Raw genomic sequence first — 21,866 nt, 5'->3', positions numbered from 1 at the left:
GGAAATACAGGAGCTCATCATAACATTCCCCGTAATTCCACTCCCAAGTAGTATTCCAAACAGGCAAGCAACAGTGCTGATCTATTATAAAATAATATACACTCTCCCAAAGGTGGCATAATACACAATTTATTAGGATCAGCAAGACTGCAGTTGTATACAGAGTTCACTGGGAGTAGGTTCCATTGAATTTGGTGGTGGTTAACATGGAGGAAGTTCCTGCTTCAGTTAAATGATCCTATGGTAGCAGAAAAATACAACCTGAAGCCCTGGATCAACTGCTGCCTATTTAAGTAGAAAGTAATGGGTCCATGGACCACCTAAGACAGCTTCAAATGCTCATATGAACCTACCAAGGAAGACTAGATGTTGATGGAGGTATTTAATTAACACCCTGTGCTTCATGGTCCTTCGATCAGATTCTGTATCTCATATTGAGAGAAGTCCTGTATGAATTGTTTTCACCTTCCAAACACAACTGGTTTCCAAAGGTGGGATCTATTTATACATGCACAATCTTTTCAGTCATTTGTGTGAGTGGTTGGTTATGCAACACCTATTATAACGGATTAGTTCACCAGAATGTGTCTCATCAAATCTGCCTGCTTCCTTCCCCCATGAGATTTATAAGTGGGAAGGGGCAATGAAATGGTGTCCTTCTAAAGATCATAGGCTATCATTTCTCTCTCCCCCTTAGCAGTCTGGCATACTTCTCCCAGACATACCAACTAAACCCTTTGCAAAGAAAACTGGAAATCACTTCACAAACCAACAGAAATGTCATGTTCTGTTGAACTGGTATAGGATGAAGTAGACCGGTCTAAATGAGGGTGATCGCGACCTGGACAGAGGAGAGCTGACATACACCTCTGGGAAAAAATAGAGAGATATTTCCTAAATTTTTCCCCCACAAAGGCATAGATCACAGGGTTGATGCAACAGTGGATCATAGCAATTGCCTCTGTCACAGCAATGGCTACAGATAACTTGCTCTCACAATCATTTTTTAAGCCACATGAGAAAACTGAATCTTGATAGGTCTGCAACAAAAGAGTGATGTTTTATGGCATCCATAAAAGGAAGTAAACAATCATGATTACAGAAATAAGCTTGACAGCCTTCTGCTTTCTCTCATTTCTACCCTTAATCAAAATCTTTATAATCCGCATGTAACAGAAGACAATAATGACTGCGGGAAGAGCTAGGCCCAAAATGAACTTCATTAAAATTAGAAATTGCTTCCATTCTTTTTCATTTTCAGAGGGATAATGAATGGTACATTTGTAGGTCTCAGATTCCTTTTGAACATGGTGAAATATAAATTCTGGCACAGAGGCTAATAAGGCCACAACCCAAGTGACGACGCTTGTGAAGGTGCCATAGGTGATCGTCCTGGCTTTTAATGCGAACACTGCGTGGACGATGGCTAGGTATCTATCGATAGTCAAAAGGATGATAAAAAAGCTTCCACTGTAGAAGCCTACACAATAGACCCCAGAGAGAATTTTGCACATTGCATCTCCAAATACCCACTCGCGGGCTGCATAATGAGCCCAAAATGGGAGTGAGAAGATAAAAAGCAAGTCCGAGATGGCTAAATTGAGCAGGTAGATATCAGTCATGTTCTTGAGCTTCTTATATCTGATGAGGATCAGAACCACCAATGAGTTGCCCAGCAGGCCAAATATGAACACCAAAGAGTAAAGCGGTGGCACAAAATTAGATGCAAATGTTTTTCCCGCCTCGCTGTGAACTGGGGCCGTATCCGGACCATAGTCAAAAGTTGTTTCATCATCTGGCATCATGGCAAAATTGTCCATCTTGCTTGTCACAGAATATGAATAATCTATGTAGATGATAAAAAGAAACAACAATTAAATAAAACAGTAAAATAATGTATTTTTAATCAATGAGAATATTGAATATTGAATCTTCTGATGATAATCAGTATATAGCCAAATATAAACAACAAAGATTAAAGCAGTGACAGAAAATGGGGAATGCACTGATGTTAAGTAAACCATGTATTTTAATCCTTGATGTCAGGGTTTTTGCAACTACTCTTGAGTAACGACCCTCCACATGCTTGTCTTTCAGGAACTTTTATTGGTGCACATTACAGGGAAGTGAGCTGCTGGTTTCATGTCTCATCAGTCCGAATCAGAATCCGGCACTGCCCCCTTTCGCGACCTTGACCAACATAAGAGTCGCGGGGCAGCGAACCTCCTCCCCTTTCTCCTCCTCCTTAATTCCGATGTCGGGGTGAAAGGTCTCCGGCCCGTCTGAGTCCCATCCTCTCTTTCCCCTCTCTTCCTGTATGAGGAGCAGTGCCTCTTGGATGTTGCCAGAACTCTGGCACTCCCTCTCTGTCTCCTGACTTTCCCCTTCCGACCCTTCGCTTTCATTACTGCTGGGAGATGGGCTGCTCCTGATGAGGGGGGGGCTGTTCCCTATAAGCCCTCCCCCTTACACGTGATAATGCTAAATATGTGGTCTACTGCTGTGGATTAGTGTATCGTCCCGCAGACTAAATATAAATGATAAATATTAAAGCAGTGACAAAAATGGAGAATAAATTCAAGTTACTGGCATAAAACCTTCTAAATGGTTGTCTGAGCAGCTCCTCCCCCTGAATCAATTCAATGGTAAAACAACTACCAGACTTTTAGAAGACATCTGAAGGCAGCCCTGTTCAGGGAGGCTTTTAATGTATAATAGACTATTGTGTTTTATTTTTCTGTTGGAAGCCACCCAGAGTGGCTGGGGAAACCCAGCCAGATGGGTGGGGTATAAATAAATTATTATTATTATTATTATTATTATCCAGGAAACTTTCTTATACTGAATTAGAACACTGGTATTATCTACAATAACCAGCAACAGGGATTATAGAATTGTAGAGTTGGAAGGTAACCCTTCCAGCTAAAGAATCCAGGACAGGGTAAAAACCTCCAAGGAAGGAGACGCTAGAAAGCTCCCAAGGGAGGCTGCAAGAACTCACAAAGGGTTCAGACAGGAGTCTTTACCAATCCTATTTGAAGTTCTCAGGAATTGAAACAGGGACCTTTTGCCTCTAAAGCAAATGGTATACTACTGAGCTTTAATTCTGCCATATGGAATAATACATGGGAGATATACCACTGGAAATTGGAAGTGGGGGGGAGGGCTTAGTCCTTGGTCAGTATCTATAAGAACCTAAGTTTTCTGTGCACATTAAGAGCACTGAAAAGTGGCATTTGGGTTAATGAAAAGCAGAACTTTGTGGTAAGTTTAAATGTTACCATATAACTGGTTACCATATAACTGGGTAAACCAATATGTGTCCATAAGTCCCATTGAATTCAATGCTGGGCTTTCTCCTGGAAAAGTGTCTATAGATTTAGGGCCTGTTTCCTTCATTCATTCAGAGTTCTGTATAGTGGTATCTGGCTTTTGTGGCAGCCAAGCCATGTAGCTTATAAGTAAAATGTTAGTATCACTTACTGTGCAATTGGTAAAATCCAGCACAGGAGGTGAGAATTCAAGGACTTTGATTACCCAAACCTCTCCTGACTATTGAAACAGTCAGTTTATTTCCCTTGCAATTCCAAATCACTGTAGTGAGCTGTGCAAATCTTAGAGCAGCTGTTCGGGAAATGCTCAATGCTGCTTGTTCTGTTTTCTCGGCTGCCAGCTGTAAGAAATGATAAAAAGTTGGGTGTCTATAGGAGGAGCAGGAGTTCTAAAAACAGGCTGGCTGCAAGTCCTTCATGTACATCCAGCAGTTTCCGTGGAATGGCAGGAAAGGGGGAGACTTTGGTCCAAGTCTGTGTATAGGACAGGAATGCTAGACTGTGCTTGGCAAGCCAGATCTAGCACACCAAACCAGAGGAAGTGGCCTGCTGTCTCCACAGCTTTGGGCAACTCCAGACTGGTGGTTTTGTGGATGAATTCTGCAACATGTCATTGGCACAATAATAGTGCATTCTTGGTGGACTGTCAACACATCAATGTCTTTTATCCGCTGTTCCCTGATGCTTTCCCAATGCTACTATATTATCGCTGCCTGCCATTGCAGCTGAACCAAAAAAGTTTAGCTCAGTCTAGAATTAGAGATGTGGAGTTCTAGCAAAGAAGAAGAGATTCCCAGGGGTTTTCTGCTGTCACACTGAGTTTTGCAGCCACAGCTTTATCATACGGTATTGATTTATGTTGCGATGTTCATTCTGCATCTCACTAAGGAAGTCATGAAGGTGGGATGCACGGCAAAAAATACAATGCTGGGAATTGCATCGGCAAAGCCTAATCATAACAAAATTGGGAGGAAATATCAAAAACTGGAGCAGCTGGTTAGCTCTCCAGATGTTATTGAATGCCAAATTCCACCTGCCCCAGCCAATCTGGCCAAATGCTAGGGGAAATGGGAGACCAGCAACGTTTGGAGAGCTGCAGTTTCCCTATCCCTGGCCAAAAGTCATTGCAGCCCCAGCAGACTAGGGCTCAAGGACTTGGCAAAATCACTACTAATAATTTTTAATAATAATTTTATTATTTATACCCCGCCCATCTGGCTGGGTTTCCCCAGCCACTCTGAGCGGCTTACAGCACATATAAAAACACAGTAAAACATCAAGCATTAAAAACATTCCAAAACAGGGCTGCCTGTAAAGATTTCATTGCTTTCCTGAGCTTATTGAGCTTATTTCATTCAGATACAAGGAACCACAACTGAGAAATGCATCATTCTAACACTAACTAGATTTACCTCTAAAGGATATTGATTCCCACACTCAGAGCTAATTTAGGAGGTTGACAGAGTTCCCATCCTCTTGGTTAACAGTATGTTCCACCATTCTTGTTTCTTTTATTTTTGCAACTATCCCATGAGATAGATAGGACAAGTTACATCCACATGCAGCCTTAGGCATTCCAACCACTAGGCATCCCAAACTGGGCTTCATTGCAATTAGGGATGGAGGATAAATTTTATTTGGTTTCCATTTAAAGCAGAAGTTATCCAATTCACACTTTCCAAAACATTACAAGAACCGAAAATCTTGCAGCCTTCAAAATCCACACTTTTTGTGATGCAGTTCTCCAGCCAAACAAGGCTAATAAAAATGCATAAATTAGGGGAAAGTGCCTATAAAAACAAGCACGGGGGAAATGCTTGCAAAAATGTGTACATTATTCAAAACTGATTGTAAAAAATAATAATGGTTTGTTAGTAGGAATTCGTACTAAAATTCTGAAGAATTTTCACGAGGATTGGTTTTGTTTTTAATCACAAAGAAGAATTGCATCTAGGACTGAATAACTGAGAAACCAAAACTGGTAGATTCTTTCACCCCCAACGCGCGATAAAGGACTGAATGAAATGAAGGAAGTCAATTTAAATAAAACAATGGTACTTTGAAGCACTCACCCTATTAGTTATAGAAAACAATGCCAGCAGAACACCTGCCAAACTGATTGATTGATCTATCAATTGGAGTCTTGATTGCAGGACAGGCTAAAATGTGCCCCGTTTCCAGTGAGGCAGATGGCTGGCTGCTCATTAGACTGTACCACAGTGTTAATTTCCTTTTCCTGCCCCTCCTTTCAAAAGTAACTTTAAAATAGGCCTTCCTTTCTGTCCTTCTCTTAAGTTAACAAGTATCTGCATTTCAGGATGAAAGTCTAGGACTTTCCTTCCAACAATAAGAACCACAAACAATTCCAGTTGACTCTACCTAGCAGACATTCATATCAGTACATTTTCCCCATCTTGATCTTCTGCAAAATTGATGAGATTTAAGCCTGTTTGTGTTTGTCAGTGATATTTTGGCTGTTTTGAGTATTTTTGATATTTTGATGTTCCAAACTGTAATATTATATATTCCAGATTCCCAAACTGATGAAAAACATAAGGCACTGAGGTTTGCCACCCACCACTCGCAAAAGCGATGGGGGAGAAATTGAGTTGAGTTTGCAAACCATTGTGATTCAGACTTCCCAAAATAATGTATGAACTGAAATGCAGGTCTCCTTCAAAATTCACACTTTTCCAAAGTTCTCCAATGAAAAAAACGTGGGCAATGGGCATACTTTATGTTAGGAGACTATGTGTGTGGAAATTCATATATTTGTGACGATATACAAAATGCATAAGGTTAAGCTAAAATTGCTTGCTATTGTGAGGAAGTTAGATCAAATTGCATGCAGAACGTGTAAAAGAAAGAAGGATGGTGGCGTGTGAGAATTTTAATGAGAACTTGTTTGAAAAAAGATCACAAGCTGATGCAGAAATGTAGTGAATTGTACTTGCAGTTCCAAAAATGAGTAGGAGAAACTGCTCTGGAGCTTGCAGTCTTAGCTGCAAAGATTCAACATGCTGGTTCAATGCAATCTGTTATCTTAATCACTCATTATAATGAACTTGCCAAGAGTCATGAAATACAGAGGATGTACTGATTGATTCAGAAGATTCAACTACAGAGGCTCCCAAGATGGCTTACAGGTGGATAAAAATAACACCATCACAATCCTCAAGCTTACAATTGAAAAAGACAAAACGCAAAGAGAATAAAGGGTGGGGAAGGAAGAAGGAAACGTGCAAAGTCAGGCACAAAATTCACACAAATGCATCCCCCCTCCCTGCATCCCTCAGATTAACTCACCAATTTACAAAGGTGCTTGCTTTTAAGATATGGTGGTGAAAGTTGGATTATTTGGAACAGGTACGTTGTGGAAACCAGAAACAAACAGCCCTTTCCTGTGGGAAGAAAAGTTTGTTCTACAAATTTCTAGTGGACAAACGTGACTCCTTAAAATCAAGAAATAGTTCCCTTATTCTAACAGCAATCATTTGCCTGGTCAGCAACATCTGTTTCCGTACTCCTGCAGAGGATTTAGAAAACTGCAAAGTATCTTACTAGACTTTCGTTGCACAATTTTGAGTTGCTGTTTATGCTGAATTGCAAAAAATACCAAAAGCAATCTAACGAAGTCTCACAGGACTGTTTATATGGGATTTTATGTGTTTTATAATGTCCTTAAGCAGTCGGTGGCACTTTTTCTTATTCCCCCCCCCCTTTTTGCTCTGTTGGGGTGGGTGGGATGGATATCTGGTTGGGGGTTAATTTTAGTATAACTGTTGTTTTGTTTTTGTTTTTTATTGTTTTATTGTTTTATTGGTTGTTGTATACAGTAGTTTGCATTTTGTTTCTAAGGGGCGGGATCAGGGTTGCCTGGGAGTGGGCCCCAGCCAATAGAATGGCAAGTTCCACCGGGGGGGGTGCACTGGGACATCCAATCTCAGTGATCATGGGCAGGAGGAGGAGTTACGCTAAGACTAGACCATGTCATTACCGAGGAGGCAGGCTTAGTCGTTGTTTGTAGAGCATACCTGCCTCCGGGTCTGGTCTGACGGGGCTTCCTCTCTTCACAACAATCACCACGAGAGTCTCCTGACAATGTCTCTCCCCCCCCCCCCCGGCCAGTTTCCCCTCTGGGGAACCGGAAGCCACTGGATCATCCCTGACACCCAGCTCTACTTCTCTTTTAAATCAGAACCAGTGAAGGCAGTGAAGGTCCGGTGTGAGTGCGTGGAGGTGGTTGGAGTATGGATGGCGGCTAATGGATTGAGGTTGAATCCTGACAAGACAGAAGTACTGTTCGTGGGGGACAGGGGGCAGGCTGGTGTAGAGGACTCCCTGGATGGGATAACTGTGCCCCTGAAGGACCAGGTGCGCAGCCCGGGAGTCATTTTGGACTCACAGCTGTCCATGGAGACACAGGTCAATTCTGTATCCAGGGCAGCTGTCTACCAGCTCCATCTGGTACGCAGGCTGAGACCCTACCTGCCAGTGGACTCTCTCACCAGAGCGGTGCATGCTCTAGTTATCTCCCGCTTGGACTACTGCAATGCAGTCTACGTGGGGCTACCTTTGAAGGTGACCTGGAAACGGCAACTAATCCAGAATGCGGCAGCTAGACTGGTGACTGGGAGTGGCCACCGAGACCATATAACATCAGTCCTGAAACACCTACATTGGCTCCCTGTACGTTTCTGAGCACAATTCAAAGTGTTGGTGCTGACCTTTAAAGCCCTAAACAGCCTTGGCCCAGTATACCTGAAGGAGCGTCTCCACCCCCATCGTTCTGCCCGGACACTGAGGTCCAGCGCTGAGGGTCTTGTGGTGGTACCCTCACTGCGAGAAGCAAAGCTACAGGGAAACCAGGCAGAGGGCCTTCTCGGTGGTGGCACCCGCCCTGTGGAATGCCCTCCCATCAGATGTCAAAGAGATAAACCTGACATTTAGAAGGCAGCCCTGTTTAGGGAAGTTTTAAATGTGTGACATTTTAATGTACAGTATTTTTAATCTTTGTTGGAAGCCACCCAGAGTGGCTGGGAAGACCCAGCCGGATGGGCAGGGTACTAATAATAATAATAATAATAATAATAATAATAATAATAAATTATTATTATTATTATTATTATTATTATTATTATTATTATTATTATTATTTCTGAAGCAGTCTTCATAACTCCCTGCCCCAATGCCTTCACACAAGAGTCTCAATACTGCTTCAAGGTTGTCCGACAAGTGCTGTACTTGCCTGGTTGCCAAAGCTTCAGCTATATAACTGTCTGTGGGTAGCACATTTGGGGTGATTCTTTCAATAGGTCCTCATGTATAAGAGCATCAAAGCTGTGCTGCAAAGATTCTCAAAACGCAAGCCCAGTTACTACATATGAGGTGGAAACTTGGCCCCCATTCATACATGCCTTTTGCAGCAAGGAAACTGTTTTGCTTTGGCAAGGTCCAATGACATTGCCGAAAACTCCCAGATATCAAACTTGTCAGGGATCGGACTCAAGGGGACAGGAGGGAAGAGGAATGGTGGAGATCAGGCGCCCCCCCCCCCGGGCCGGATTTAGGTTTGATGAGGCCCTAAGCTACTGAAGAGAATGGGGCCCTTTACTGTTTATGTCCAGCTGTCCTTTGTCAACAACAAATTGTCGCTGTTTTTTGTGTTGAATATATGCTATATGGTAATTTATGGACCTAATAGGTATCTAAAGCCATTTGCACATAACAAAATATGTATTTTATCAAAGTAATTGATATAGAAATGAGCAAACCAGTGATATTTTAGGGAGCAGGCTAGCCGGGGGGGGGGGGGATTACTTACACCATAGGAGCCTACACAACACAAAACACTGTTGCTGTATGTAGGTTTTATTTTATTTGCTTTTTTTCTTATATTTTGGAAATGTACATCCAGTTTTTTTCCTTTAAATTTTTTTGGACCCCTCCAAGAGAGTGGGGCCTTAAGCTATAGCTTCTTTAGGTTATATGTAAATCCGGCACTGCCCCCCACCCCACCCCATTCTCCTGACATTGAAGGAGAAGAGGAATGCAGCATTGCGGCGTTCTGTTGCCTCTCACTATTATATATGAGTAAATCCCATTAAAAAGGACTCTACCTTGTTTTCTCTGCTCTTGCTGCAACTGGGGGAGGAATAGCTTTTCCGAAGCTTTGACAAAACCTGAGGAATGTGGCCAATTCCTTTCCATTCATAAATTGTACCCTCTCTCCTTTCCAAATGGCACTTGAGTGAGAAGGACCCACACGGCTGGTTTTCACCCCACTCGTGTGGTTCCTGTATTTATGTGCACAATGCTGCAACGGAGGACATAACCACGGAGAAGGGGTCCACGCACTACCCACAAGTTGTGTGTGCGAACAGGGTCCAGATAATTCAGTAAATACAAACGGACGAGTTGGCTGATGTTAAGGAACTGTTTTAAATAAGACTATTAAATGAAACTCATAAGAGGAGCCTGCTGGATCAGGCTATTGGTACATGCTGGATCAGGCTATTGGTTGAGCATCCCGTCCTCACAGTGGCCAAGCAGGTTCCTGTGAGAAAGCAGCAAGCAGGGCGTGAGCACTAGAGCACTCTCCTCACCCCTTGCCGTTCCCTGAAACTGGTATTCAGAAGCATTGCTTCCTCTGTGGAGACAGAGCATGGCCACATGGCTAGTAGCCTTCAATAGCCCTCTCCATGAATTTGGTGGCCACCACTGCCTCCCGCAGGAATGAGTTCCATGATTTAACTACACACCTCATGAAGAAGTGCTTTATTTCATCTGTTCCGAATCTTCAAACATTCTGCTCCATTTGACGTCCACAAGTTCTATTGCTATGAGACAGGGAGATAAACCTTTCTCTTTCCACTTGATCTTCGTGCCATGTCGCTGTCAGGTTTAGCACTTCTCCCACACAAGACACGACACACCAGCAGCTCGACAAGTTGAGGTTTATTTATCAACAACAGGCTTTCAGCAATCCGAGCTTCCCACAACTCATACCTCACTGTCAAAGAGTCAGTTGACTCAACTGGCTTCTTCCAGCCCCTTCCAAGGCCAGATATACGCCAAGCCCGCCCCCCGCTTCCTGCTGGTCTGCCTACTTCTTGGAGACTCAGGTGCAGCCAATGCCGCCTCCTCTGGAGTTGAATTCAACCCCCTTCGACCACCTGCATCCTGCTCCTTCATCTCTGTGCTGCTGCGAAAACTTACAGGCAGCAACCCAGAGCAAGAAGGGCTTGTCTCACTTTCGTAGTGTGAATGAACCAAGTTCCTGTTTTCCTCTGCCTCTTCCTCCCCCTCTGCTGAGTCCTCTCTGCCGGCCATGTCTCTGACAGTCATGTGACATCTCCTCTTCTATCTTGTCTCCTCTTACTTGCCTTCCTCCTGACAGATGGTCAGGTGGGGCATGGCCAAAAAAAGGTTGGGAATCACTGCTCTAAACTAAAAATCCCCAAATGCTGCAACATTTCTTCATAGGCCATCATACTCTCAAATATTTATCCGATGAAAATAGGGACGTCCAATTCAACAACAACAATAATAATTTTACTATTTGTACCCCACCCATCTGACTAGGTTGCCCCAGCCACCTAGGCGTCTTCCAACATATATAAAAACATAATAACACATTAATATATTTTTTTTAAAAAAACTTCCCTATACAGGACTGCCTTCAGGTGTCTTCTAAAGGTATAAAAAGGCAAACAGCTGTATTAATACAATACTCTCCCAAAGATAGCACAATACACTATTTATTAGGATCCACATGAATGCAGTTGTATACAGAGTAAACGAGGAGTAAGTTCCATTGAACTCAAAGGTGCTTTACGTGCAGAAGGTTCCAACTTCAGTCCTTGACATCTTCACTTATAGGGCCTTCTGGTAGCAGGACTTGAGGAAAACTCAGTCTGAATTCCTGGATCAGTTGCTGCTTATCCAAGTAGACAATACTGGATTAATGAACCAAGAGTATAACACTGCCAATGCCAGCTTCAAATGTTCATATGCAACTATCCAGGGCTTAATGTCTCCCTCTAGTAGAAGATCAGGTAACAGAGGAACTATATATCATCTTGGGCATCACGGTACTTGGAGCAGGTTCTGAGAGGACTATCTGAGTCCAATAGGCTTCCACAAAACTCTTTCCTGAGTGAGGCCCTTAGTCATCTTTCAAAAGAAATTGAATACTGTAATGTAGAGTACAGCATGTTGACAGGGTTGTTTTCTGGCTCGAACTCAGTGACCAAAATTGCATCTACAGTATATGTCCTTTAAAAATGATGGGTGACGTCCTGGAAATCTGCAGAGGTGTGGATATTTCCAACTATAGCACCTATTAAACTGGACATAACTCTTATTTGCCATTCCCCCAGTAAAATACAGTTTTAATATGGCTTATTAAAGATAATAATAATAGTAATAGAACCTTGTCTTTATCTTACCATGTCATTATCTCAAGGGGAAACCACGTGTGTAAGGGAGCTGCTGCAGTCACATTTTTAAAAAAATACTAAATTGGTTTTGAGAAGATGCCGTTGTGAATGGAGGAGCTTCTGATGGGTGGAGAGAGAGGCAGCCGGATTCCTTGCCTTTCCCCTCCCAACCATTTTTTCTGCTCCATCTGTCACCAACCACATTCTCTCCGGTTGGATTCCAGGGCAGGTTCACGAGAATAAGCATTGCTCAGAGTTCTGACCTTGCCATTTCCTTTGTCAAACAAGAAAATGCTGATCATGGTTTGATGTACCTTAATGGCGTAAGACCTCTTCTCCAAAGAAGCCAAAAGTTTAGGAATATGACGAGCAGCGCCTGACAGAGGTGTAGGTAGTACAGGAGACATCGTGACATTTCCCAGAACCCCAGGATGAAAAACAGCTCCTGTGTTGATCTATTGTAAAATAATATGCACTCTCCCAAAGGTGGCATAATACAGAATTTATTAGAATCAGCATGACTGCAGTTATATACAGAGTGAACTGGGAGTAAGTTCCATTGAATTTGGTGGTGCTTAAATGGAGAAAGTACTAACTTCAGTCCTTGACATCTTCACTTATAGGGCCTTCTGGTAGCAGGACTTGAGAAAAACTCAGCCTGAAGTCCTGAATCAGCTGCAGCCTATCCAGGTATTGGGTTAATAATGGACCAATGTTCTGGCCCACTTAAGGCTGCTTCAGATGTCCATATGAACCTGTCCCTATGGCTCCCTCAATTGGAAGACCAGATAATGGCAGAGATAACTCATTAACATCCTGGGCTTCGTGATACTTGGATCCATTTCTGCATCTCATATTGAGAGAAATTTGATAGGAATTGTCTTCACTTTCCTGATACAACTGACTTCCAAAGCTAGAGTTCGGCATTTATTTGTACAAACTCAGTATTTTTCAATAATTTGTGTGAGCAGTTTTGCACCACCTATCAGAACAGGAATTGTAGTTCATCAAAATATGTCTTACCAGATCTGCCTGCTCCCTTCCCCCACAGGAGCCCCAAGGGGGAAGGGGCACAGGAATGGTTTCCCTCCAAAGGTTATACAGTATCCTAACATATTGTTTTCATTTCCCCCTTAGCAGTCTGACATACTTTGGTCCGATATACCAACATAGGGTTGGCAAATTTCAAAAAGTGAAAATCTGGACGCAAGAGTTGTTGAGCTTCTTTTGCAAAATCTCAAAAAAGAAGAAGCAGCTTTAAGAAAACTTGCCCCAAACTAGACTCCCGACATGAATTGCCATACGTACGGATTTGCCTGGACATTTAAGCGATTTCCCCCCGGACAATGTTTCTGACTGCTATATTCCAGCTACGTCCTGGAAATCCCGGATGTATGGCAACCCTAACCAACTAAAGTGTTTAGAAAGAAAAGATGGACAAAGACAACTGGAAATCACTTCACAAACCAATAGAAATGTCATGTTCTGTTGAACTTATATAGGAGGAAGTAGACCGTTCCAAAATAGGATAATTTCGACCAGGGCAGAGCCTACAGAGAAGAACTAACATGCACTTTTGGAAAAAGATAGAGATATATTTCCGAAATCTTTCACCCAGAAAGGCATAAATCACAGGGTTGATGCAACAGTGAACCAGAGCAATTACTCTTGTGACTTCAATTCCTAAAGTTACCTTGCCCTCAATATTATTCTCTGAGTTAGATGGGAAAAATGAATCTTGAAAGGTCCGCACCAACAGGGCAATGTTGAATGGCATCCAGAAGAGGAAAAAAACAACCATGATCACAGCAATAAGCTTGAAAGCCTTCTGCTTTCTCTGATTTCTACCCTTAATCAAAATCATTATAATCTGCATGTAAGAGAAGATAATAATGACTGCAGGAATGGCTAGGCCCAAAATGAACTTCATCAAAGTTATAAATTGCTTCCATTCTTTTTCCTTTTGGGTGGGATAATGAATGGTACAGCTGTGGCTCTCAGATTCCATTTGAACATGATGAAATACAAATTCTGGCAGAGAGGCTAATAAGGCCACCACCCAAGTGGCAACGCTTGTGAAGGTGCCATAGGTGATCGTCCTGGCTTTTAATGCGAACACGGCATGGACGATGGCCAGGTATCTATCGATAGTCAAAAGGATTATGAAAAAACTTCCACTGTAGAAGCCTACGCAGTAGATCCCAGAGAGAATTTTGCACATTGCATCTCCAAATATCCACTCGTGCGCTGCGTAGTAAGCCCAAAATGGGAGCGAGAAGATGAAAAGCAAGTCCGAGATGGCTAAATTGAGCAGGTAGATATCGGTCATGCTCTTGAGTTTCTTGTATCTGATGAGGATCAGAACCACCAGTGAGTTGCCCAGCAGGCCAAATATGAACACCAAAGAGTAAAGCGGTGGCACAAAATAAAAGGTGAATCTTTTCACATTTTTGTCAATGACTAGGGATACTAAACCCGAATAGTCAAAAGTTGTGCTTATTTCATAATCTGGCATCGTGGAAGAATCGTCCATCTTCTCTGCCACTGAATATGAAGAATCTATATACAATGAAATAAGAAACAACAACGACAATTAAACCAAGTATTTTAATCAGTTATAATGCTAAATATATAGTCTCTTGATGAGGATCGGTATATTGTCCGGCTGGCTAAATGCAAACAATAAAGGGTAAAGCAGTGACAAAATATGGAGAATAAACTCATGTTAAGATACTGGCATAAAATCCTCTAAATGTCTGTCTGACCAGCTTCTCCCCCTGAATGTCTTCACTGTTACCCAGGAAACTGTCCAATACTGAATTAGATCATTGGTCTAAGAACTCTCCAAGCACTCAGGCAGGAGTCTTTACTATTTGAAGTGCTCAGGGATTGAAACAGGGAACTTCTGCCTCTAAAGCAAATGGCCTACTACTGAGCTTCATTTCTGCCATATGGCATGGGAGATATAACACTGGAAATTTGAATTCAGTGCTGGGCTTTCTCCTGGATAAATGTCTATAGGGTTGGGACCTGTTTCCTTCATTCACTCAGAGTTCTGTATAGTGGAATCTGGGTAAATGAAAAGCAGGCTTTTGTGGTAGCCAAGGCATGTAGCGAAGAAGAAGAAGAAGAAGAAGAAGAAGAAGAAGAAGAAGAAGAAGAAGAAGAAGAAGAAGAAGAAGAAGAAGAAGAAGAAGAAGAAGAAGAAGAAGTTTATTTATACCCCACTCTGGGCGACTCCCAACAGAATATTAAAAACAAGCTAACACGATATAGGTAAAATGTTAGTATCTTTCTATTTTCTTGGGCGCCAACTGTAAGAAATGATAAAAAGTTGGGTGTCTATAGGAGCAGGCATTCTAAAAACAGGTTGGCTACAAGTCCTTCATGTACATGCAGAAGTTTCCGTGGAATTGCAGTAAAGGGGAGACTTTGGTCCAAGTCTGGGTATAGGACAAGAATGGGTAGGCTGTGTTCAGCAAGCCAGATCCAGCCTGCCAAAGTGGCCTGCTGTCCCTACAGCTTTGGGCAGCTCCAGACTGGTGGTTTTGCGGATGAATTCTCCAACATGTCATTGGCACAATAATAGTGCATTCGTGGTGGACTGTCAACACATCAGTGTACTTCATTCGTTTTGTTCTGATGCTTCCCCAATGTTACCCTATTACTGCTGTCTGAAAGGGCACTCGTTCTACAGCACCACCAACGTGGGGCAGCTCCCCCCACCCCGAACATCTGCGAGACGACATGTTGCATGTTCTCAGCCTAAAAGTATAGGATTTGCACTCATTGGAAATGAAGCTGTATGAGCGCCCCAAAGGTTTCACAAGAGCAAACAGGATTTAAAGCAAGATAGATTATCTTTAATGCATATTCTTTATCTCCCAATGTGAAAGATTTGTGCAAAGGAAAAAAGCAATATCAGCATCACCCCATCACTGGAGTGGGAAGGGTTTCTTCCTGGTGTGTGTGTGTGTGTGTGTGTGTGTGTTAGTGGCTGCCTATGCCTGTGTGACAATCTGTGTGTTCTCTGCTTGTTTGTGTGTGCTGCGTGTGTGGTGAATATGCATATGTGGTGAGTGTATGTGTGATCTACATGTGTTGGTGGGGCACACGCACACCCGTCAGTCAAGCCCTTCCTTTTCCTCTTTACTCCTCCCACATTTTCAAATCAACACCTTGCAGCAAACACAGATCTGGGAGTTCCATGCTTGCAGTGCAACCTAGAGTTCCAGTCTTAAAATCCATTCTTAGCCCAGAAAATAGTATTTCTGGTTCAACAGGACTTTGAATTCAGATCTCCCACACATCCAAGTGAAGCACTCACCCTATTAGTCCTTGGCTAGCTATAGCAAGGGGTGCGGGTGGCGCTGTGGGTTAAACCACAGAGCCTAGGGCTTGCAGATCAGAAGGTTGGTGGTTCGAATCCCCGCGACAAGGTGAGCTCCCGTTGTTCGGTCCCTGCTCCTGCCAACCTAGCAGTTCAAAAACACATCAAAGTGCAAGTAGATAAATAGGTACCACTCCGGCGGGAAGGTAAACGCCGTTTCTGTGTGCTGCTCTGCTTCGCCAGAAGCAGCTTAATCATGCTGGCCACATGACCCAGAAGCTGTCTGCGGACAAACGCCGGCTCCCTCGGCCTATAGAGCAAGATGAGTGCTGCAACCCCAGAGTCGGTCACGGCTGGACCTAATGGTCAGGGGTCCCTTTACCTTTTTAGCTATAGTAAACAACAACAATACCAGCAGAACATCTGCCAAGTCAATTGGTCAATTGATCAATTGGAACTAAAATAGTCCCCCCCCCTTCCAAGTGAGGCAGATGGGTACACAGCAGACCATGCCGTAGTGTCAACTTCCCTTTCCATTCAAATGTTCATGCAAAAAGAACTTTTAAAAAGGCCTTCCTTTCTGTCTTGATCTTAAGTTAACAAATATTTGCATTTCAGGATGGAAGTCTGGGGCTTTCCTTCCAGCAATAAAAGCCACAAGCAACTGCAGTTGACTCTAACCAGCCAATAATATTTTCAAAAATCTCTGTTTCTTCTGTAAACTTAAGGAGCTTTAAACCTGCTTGTGTTTGTCAATCTGTTATCTTACTTACTCATTATTATGAACTAGTCAAGGGCGATGAAGTGTTGTAGGGGGGACACACAGAAGGTATATTTATTGATTCAGAAGACTTATACCCCTGTTTGGAGCCGGATAGCTTATGGATGAATAAAAATAACACTGTTCTGCCTTCAAGCTTAAAATCTAAGAAGGCACAACATGAAAGGAAAAAGGGATGGGAAAGGAAGAAGAGCAGATTCAGAAACCGAATTCTTGATGTTACAAGATTCTTGGAATGATCAGCTTGGATATAAATGGGTTGTGCATATTTCAGAAAAACAGGGTTTCTTGGCCCCTGATAAATTGTGTGGCAACCCAACCTTCCAGGAAGTGGCTGTAACAAAGCCAGAAGCTATTGGTCTTACAGGGTGTGGTCTTTGGGGAGCTGGCTGGAATCGGCAAACTTTTTCTCATGCTTCTCTTTGGTAGGTTGGCTCACAATTGATACCATAACCCCTAGGACAGGGGAGGTGGTTCCAAAAGCCTGGAGGGGGGAGGGGCCAAGCCAGTCGGTGAGAGCCTGCGGCTGAAGATGGGCAGTTCCTCACGGCTTCTCTTTTTCATAGGGCACTTGGGACCTTTGCCTAACCCTTGAACACCCTTGCTTGTGTCTCCCAGTTCAGCAACCTCCAATTTCTTCTTTCACCGCCACCAACTTCTGCCCTGAAGCCATCTCCACAGCATCCTAATCTCGGCAAGCAAAGGGCAGGACCACTGTCAAAAACCTTCACTTTAGGCCCCTTCCTTCTCCAGATCATCAGGATGATTTTCTCTCTTTGTCCTGCCTTGAGTGGGACAGCTTATATAGTGCAACAAAATTAGTGGATGTGGAGAAGTTGAGAATGAAGATGAATTTCTGCTACACTTTATCAGCATGAAATTAACAGCACACACTTCCAACAAGCAACTGTGTTCAGAACTGGGGTTTTAATATGCACTTGATCTTATAATACTCCCTTCAGATTCACTGAATGGCTATAAAATGTGATAAATTTAAAGCAAGGCCACTTCTGCACTATACATTTAAAGAAGTATACAGTCATACCTCAGTTTAAGTACGCTTCGGTTTGAGTACTTTCAGTTTAAGTACTCCGCGGAGCCATTTGGAACGGATTAATCCACTTTCCATTACTGTCAATGGGGAAGTTCGCTTCAGGTTAAGTACGCTTCAGGTTAAGTACAGACTTCCGAAACCAATTGTGTACTTAAACTGAGGTACCACTGTACTTTAAATACTTTATGCTGTAAACCAACCTATGATCTTCAGATGAAGGGTGCTATAACAGCAGCAACAACAATGGGAATCCTGGGAATTGTAGTTTTTTAAGGATGCTGACAGTTGTTATGAGACCCCTATTCCCCTGACTGTGCTATAGTTTCCAGAAAACCCTGGGAAGAGGAATTGATTATTAAACCACTCCAGGAATTGTAGCTCTGTGAGAGGGATCTCTGGAAACTATAGCACTGTCAGGGGAATAGGATCCTCCTAACAAATGTCAGTGTTAACAAATTACAGTTTCCAGGGTGCTTTGGGGGTAGCCATGACTGTTTAAAGTGGCATAATACTGTTTTATATATACAAAGCAGATGAAGCCCAACTTATTCCAGCAGAACTGTATTGGTTTAGAAGAAGAAGAAGAAGAAGAAGAAGAAGAAGAAGAAGAAGAAGAAGAAGAAGAAGAAGAAGAAGAAGAAGAAGAGTTTGGATTTGATATCCCGCTTTATCACTACCCTAAGGAGTCTCAAAGCGGCTAACATTCTCCTTTCCCTTTCCTCCCCCACAACAAACACTCTGTGAGGTGAGTGAGGCTGAGAGACTTCAGAGAAGTGTGACTATCCCAAGGTCACCCAGCAGCTGCATGTGGAGGAGCGGAGACGCGAACCCGGTTCCCCAAATTACGAGTCAACCGCTCTTAACCACTACACCACGCTGGCTCTCAGTTTAAAATATAAGTTGCATTATATAAGGACCTGCTGAATAAGCTCATTTTCTGCGGACTATGCTGATGTCGCTTCTTACTGATTCTATATATCTTATGCTCTCTTTGAGACATAGATAATATCAGTACGTTCCAGAGTGGGGCATGAAATTTTGATTATTATTATTTTATTTAAAAATCAACAAGTCTCCTCCTAGTCCAAGTAAGTTTTTGACTCCAAATAAAGTTCATTTATGAGCTGTGTATCAATAACACATTACTACGATTCATACATTTAATGTTAATAATAATGACAATAGAAATATGAATACTCACCAATCAGTTCTTCTGGTTGATGAGAAAATCACGGGTTTTGTGACAAAGCAAAATCCTGTGCCTAGATTTCAAAGGAGCATATCACTTCCTGAATTAGAGTACACAGTTCCACCACTGAATGTTTAGCAACAAGTGAAAGAATATGTCTCTTTTTCTGAAAATGACTCTTCACTTAAACACCACCCACCGTGGCAAATACTGCAATACGAAGCTTGACAAAGACATCCCATTTCATAAATGTATTCCCTACCATAGGCTAGTGAAGTTGGTGCGAGAAACTACCTAGTTTAAAATGACCGCAGGAATGGGAGCAGGACCATTTTCTGCTCGCTGTGTGTCCATAATACTTAAATAGCTATGCAATCAGATTTATGCAGCATTCCAACAGCAAACAGTCACTCAAAAGAAGGCGATATCAGCAACTAGCCAGTGTACAGCAAAGGTTAGAGTGTTGGACGAGGAACTGGGAGAGCAGGGTTTGAATCCCCATTCCTGGGGTTGCCATATTCCCCAAAGTGAAAATCCAGCCCTATAAGTGAAGATGTCAAGGACTGAGGTTGGAACTTTCTCCATGTAAAGCACCACCAAATTCAATGGAACTGCTCATATTCCTAAACTTTTGGCTTCTTTGGAGAAGAGGTCTTACGGCTACGCCATTAAGGTACATCAACCCATGCTCAGCGATTTCTTGTTTGACAAAGGGAACGGCAAGGTCAAAACTCTGAGCAATGCTTATTCTCATGAACCTGCCCTGGAATCCAACCAGGAGAGAATGTAGTTGGTGACAGATGGAGCAGAAAAAATGGTTGGAAGGAGAAAGGCAAAGAATCCTGCTGCCTCTTTCTCCACCCATCAGAAGCTCCTCCATTCACAACTGCATCTTCCCAAAACTTCTTTAGTATATATTTTTTTAATGTGACTGCAGTAGCTCCCTTACACATGTGGTTTCCCCTTAAGCTAATGACATGGTAAGATAAAGACAAGATTCTATTATTATTATCTTTAAGTCCTATCCATATTAAAACTGTATTTTACTGGGGGAATGGCAAATAACAGTTATATCCAGTTTAATAGGTGCTATAGTTGGAAATATCCACATCTCTGCAAATTTCCGGGACGTCACCCATCATTTTTAAAGGACATCTACAGTAGATGCAATTTTGGTCACTGAGGTCAAGGCAGAAAAAAACCCTGTCAACATGCTGTACTCTACATTATTCAATTTCTGTTGAAAGATGACTAAGGGTCTCACCCAGGAAAGAGTTTTGCGGAAGCCTATTGGACTCAGACCTTGAGTGGTGCAGCAATTGTTACTGGCTTGCTTAAACTGCCATAGTGCAAGCTTTTGGCTCAACCTCTTTAACCTTTATCCACAACAGGAATGAATTTTCTATCTTGGATGTTTTCCCCACTGTCAGAATAGAATTGCAAATTTCTCAGGCTAGATATATTTGTGAACAGCACTCGTAAGCAGGGACATTTGCAAGGGACGTGGAGGAGAATGAAGAGAGTGAGCTTGTGTCTTTTGGATTAAGGCTGGTAGCTTGTCTGAGCTGTTTGGAGACTTGATTGACTGTTTGTGGGAGTGGCTCCATGCTCTGCTAGAGCACATGGTCAGAGGGGGAGGAGCTTGTGAACAGGACTCATAAACGGGGACATTTGCAAGGGCATTGAGTGGGGGAGGCCCAGAGTGCTGTCTCAGGTGGAATCTATACACATATTTTGTATAGACACACACATTCTGAAAATGCTTTTAAAAAGCATTTTAAAGCATTTTAAAGCATTTTTAAAGCATTTTTTAAAAAAATACATTGAATTTTCCATAAGGCTCATCATCACCATCACATGGTATATTGCACTAAAAACACACTTTAAACATTTTATTTGCAGCTGTATAGCTGATTCCTCACAACGTACATAGGACCAAGAGATATGGAGGGCGAGGGAGCTGCTGCAGTGACTTGCAACACCTGTGCCGTGTTTGTCATCCAGCTTGAGAACATGCGCAACTACAACCATAGCAATTGCAAACTGGTTGCCTTGCTGGAAGAGAAGGTACAGCAACTTGAGGCCCGCATAGCCACATTTTGAGCTATAAGGCAAGATGAGGAATTTCTCAATCGTGCAGAGTGGACTGTGCTGGAACAGCAACACAGGTGGGGTCCCCCTATGGTGGAGGGAGATCACCCATTGGAGGAGGAGAACCTTTGGAGGAACATGACACTCACAGGCAGGTCTGTCAGGAGCTACGCTGTGTCACTAGAACTGCAAAATTGATTCCATTCCATGTCCTCACCTCTGACACCTGTGCCAGAGGAGGAAGCACACCAGTTGCAGATCTCAGAACACACTTCCACTCACTGTGGAAGGTACAGTGGACAGAACAGGTACAACAGAACTTTTGTGCAACCAATGTCTCTTGACAAAACAAACATCAGAGGGAATTGTTAGCCTTGGGGAAGGAGATTTCCGGTTTGAATGCCATAATTGGTACACCGTTGGGTTAGTAGCTCCTCAGACAGGACCTTCCAGAGAAGAAATTGAAGTTGGTGATGGTTTGGAGCAGGGTTTTCAAACTTGGGCCTCCAGCTGTTTTGGGACTACATCTCCCATGATCCCTGACCACTGGTCCTGCTAGCTAGGGATGATGGGAGTTGTAGTCCAACAACTGCTGGAGACCCAAGTCTGGGAAACCCTGATTTGCAGGTACATCAAGACGGGAATAGA

General features: G+C 42.8%; 2 protein-coding genes across 3 annotated transcripts; both read right to left on the bottom strand.

Annotated features, from left to right (window-relative positions):
- Nucleotides 1-120: 120 nt before the first annotated feature.
- Nucleotides 121-6,849, bottom strand: LOC118092211 (C-C chemokine receptor type 1-like). Its single transcript, XM_035130042.2, has 3 exons — nt 6,639-6,849; nt 3,484-3,673; nt 121-1,846 (listed from the first exon to the last, which is right to left on the bottom strand). Exon 3 carries the CDS (start codon nt 1,818-1,820, stop codon nt 1,062-1,064), a length of 759 nt encoding a protein of 252 aa, XP_034985933.2. The 5' UTR covers nt 1,821-1,846; nt 3,484-3,673; nt 6,639-6,849; the 3' UTR covers nt 121-1,061.
- A 4,230-nt stretch (nt 6,850-11,079) lies between these two features.
- On the bottom strand, nt 11,080-19,260 carry LOC118092219 (C-C chemokine receptor type 5-like). 2 transcript variants are annotated; one of them, XM_035130064.2, is made up of 3 exons: nt 19,140-19,259; nt 16,101-16,248; nt 11,080-14,332 (listed from the first exon to the last, which is right to left on the bottom strand). In XM_035130064.2, exon 3 carries the CDS (start codon nt 14,304-14,306, stop codon nt 13,233-13,235), a length of 1,074 nt encoding a protein of 357 aa, XP_034985955.1. In that variant the 5' UTR covers nt 14,307-14,332; nt 16,101-16,248; nt 19,140-19,259; the 3' UTR covers nt 11,080-13,232. The 2 variants fall into 2 exon arrangements, with proteins under 2 accessions (XP_034985955.1, XP_034985956.1); XM_035130065.2 differs by lacking the exon at nt 16,101-16,248 and having other exon boundaries at nt 19,140-19,260.
- Between the last annotated feature and the right edge of the window lie 2,606 nt (nt 19,261-21,866).

This window comes from Zootoca vivipara, chromosome 12, assembly GCF_963506605.1.
Source record: "Zootoca vivipara chromosome 12, rZooViv1.1, whole genome shotgun sequence".
NCBI classification, from domain to species: Eukaryota; Metazoa; Chordata; class Lepidosauria; order Squamata; family Lacertidae; genus Zootoca; species Zootoca vivipara.
Note: the sequence above shows the minus strand (reverse complement) of the source record. Positions and strands in the feature narration are given on the sequence as shown.

Coding starts and splice junctions, on each gene's coding strand:
- LOC118092211 (XM_035130042.2), bottom strand. CDS start 1,820: ATGGACAATTTTGCCATGATGCCAGATGATGAAACAACTTTTGACTAT.
- LOC118092219 (XM_035130065.2), bottom strand. CDS start 14,306: ATGGACGATTCTTCCACGATGCCAGATTATGAAATAAGCACAACTTTT.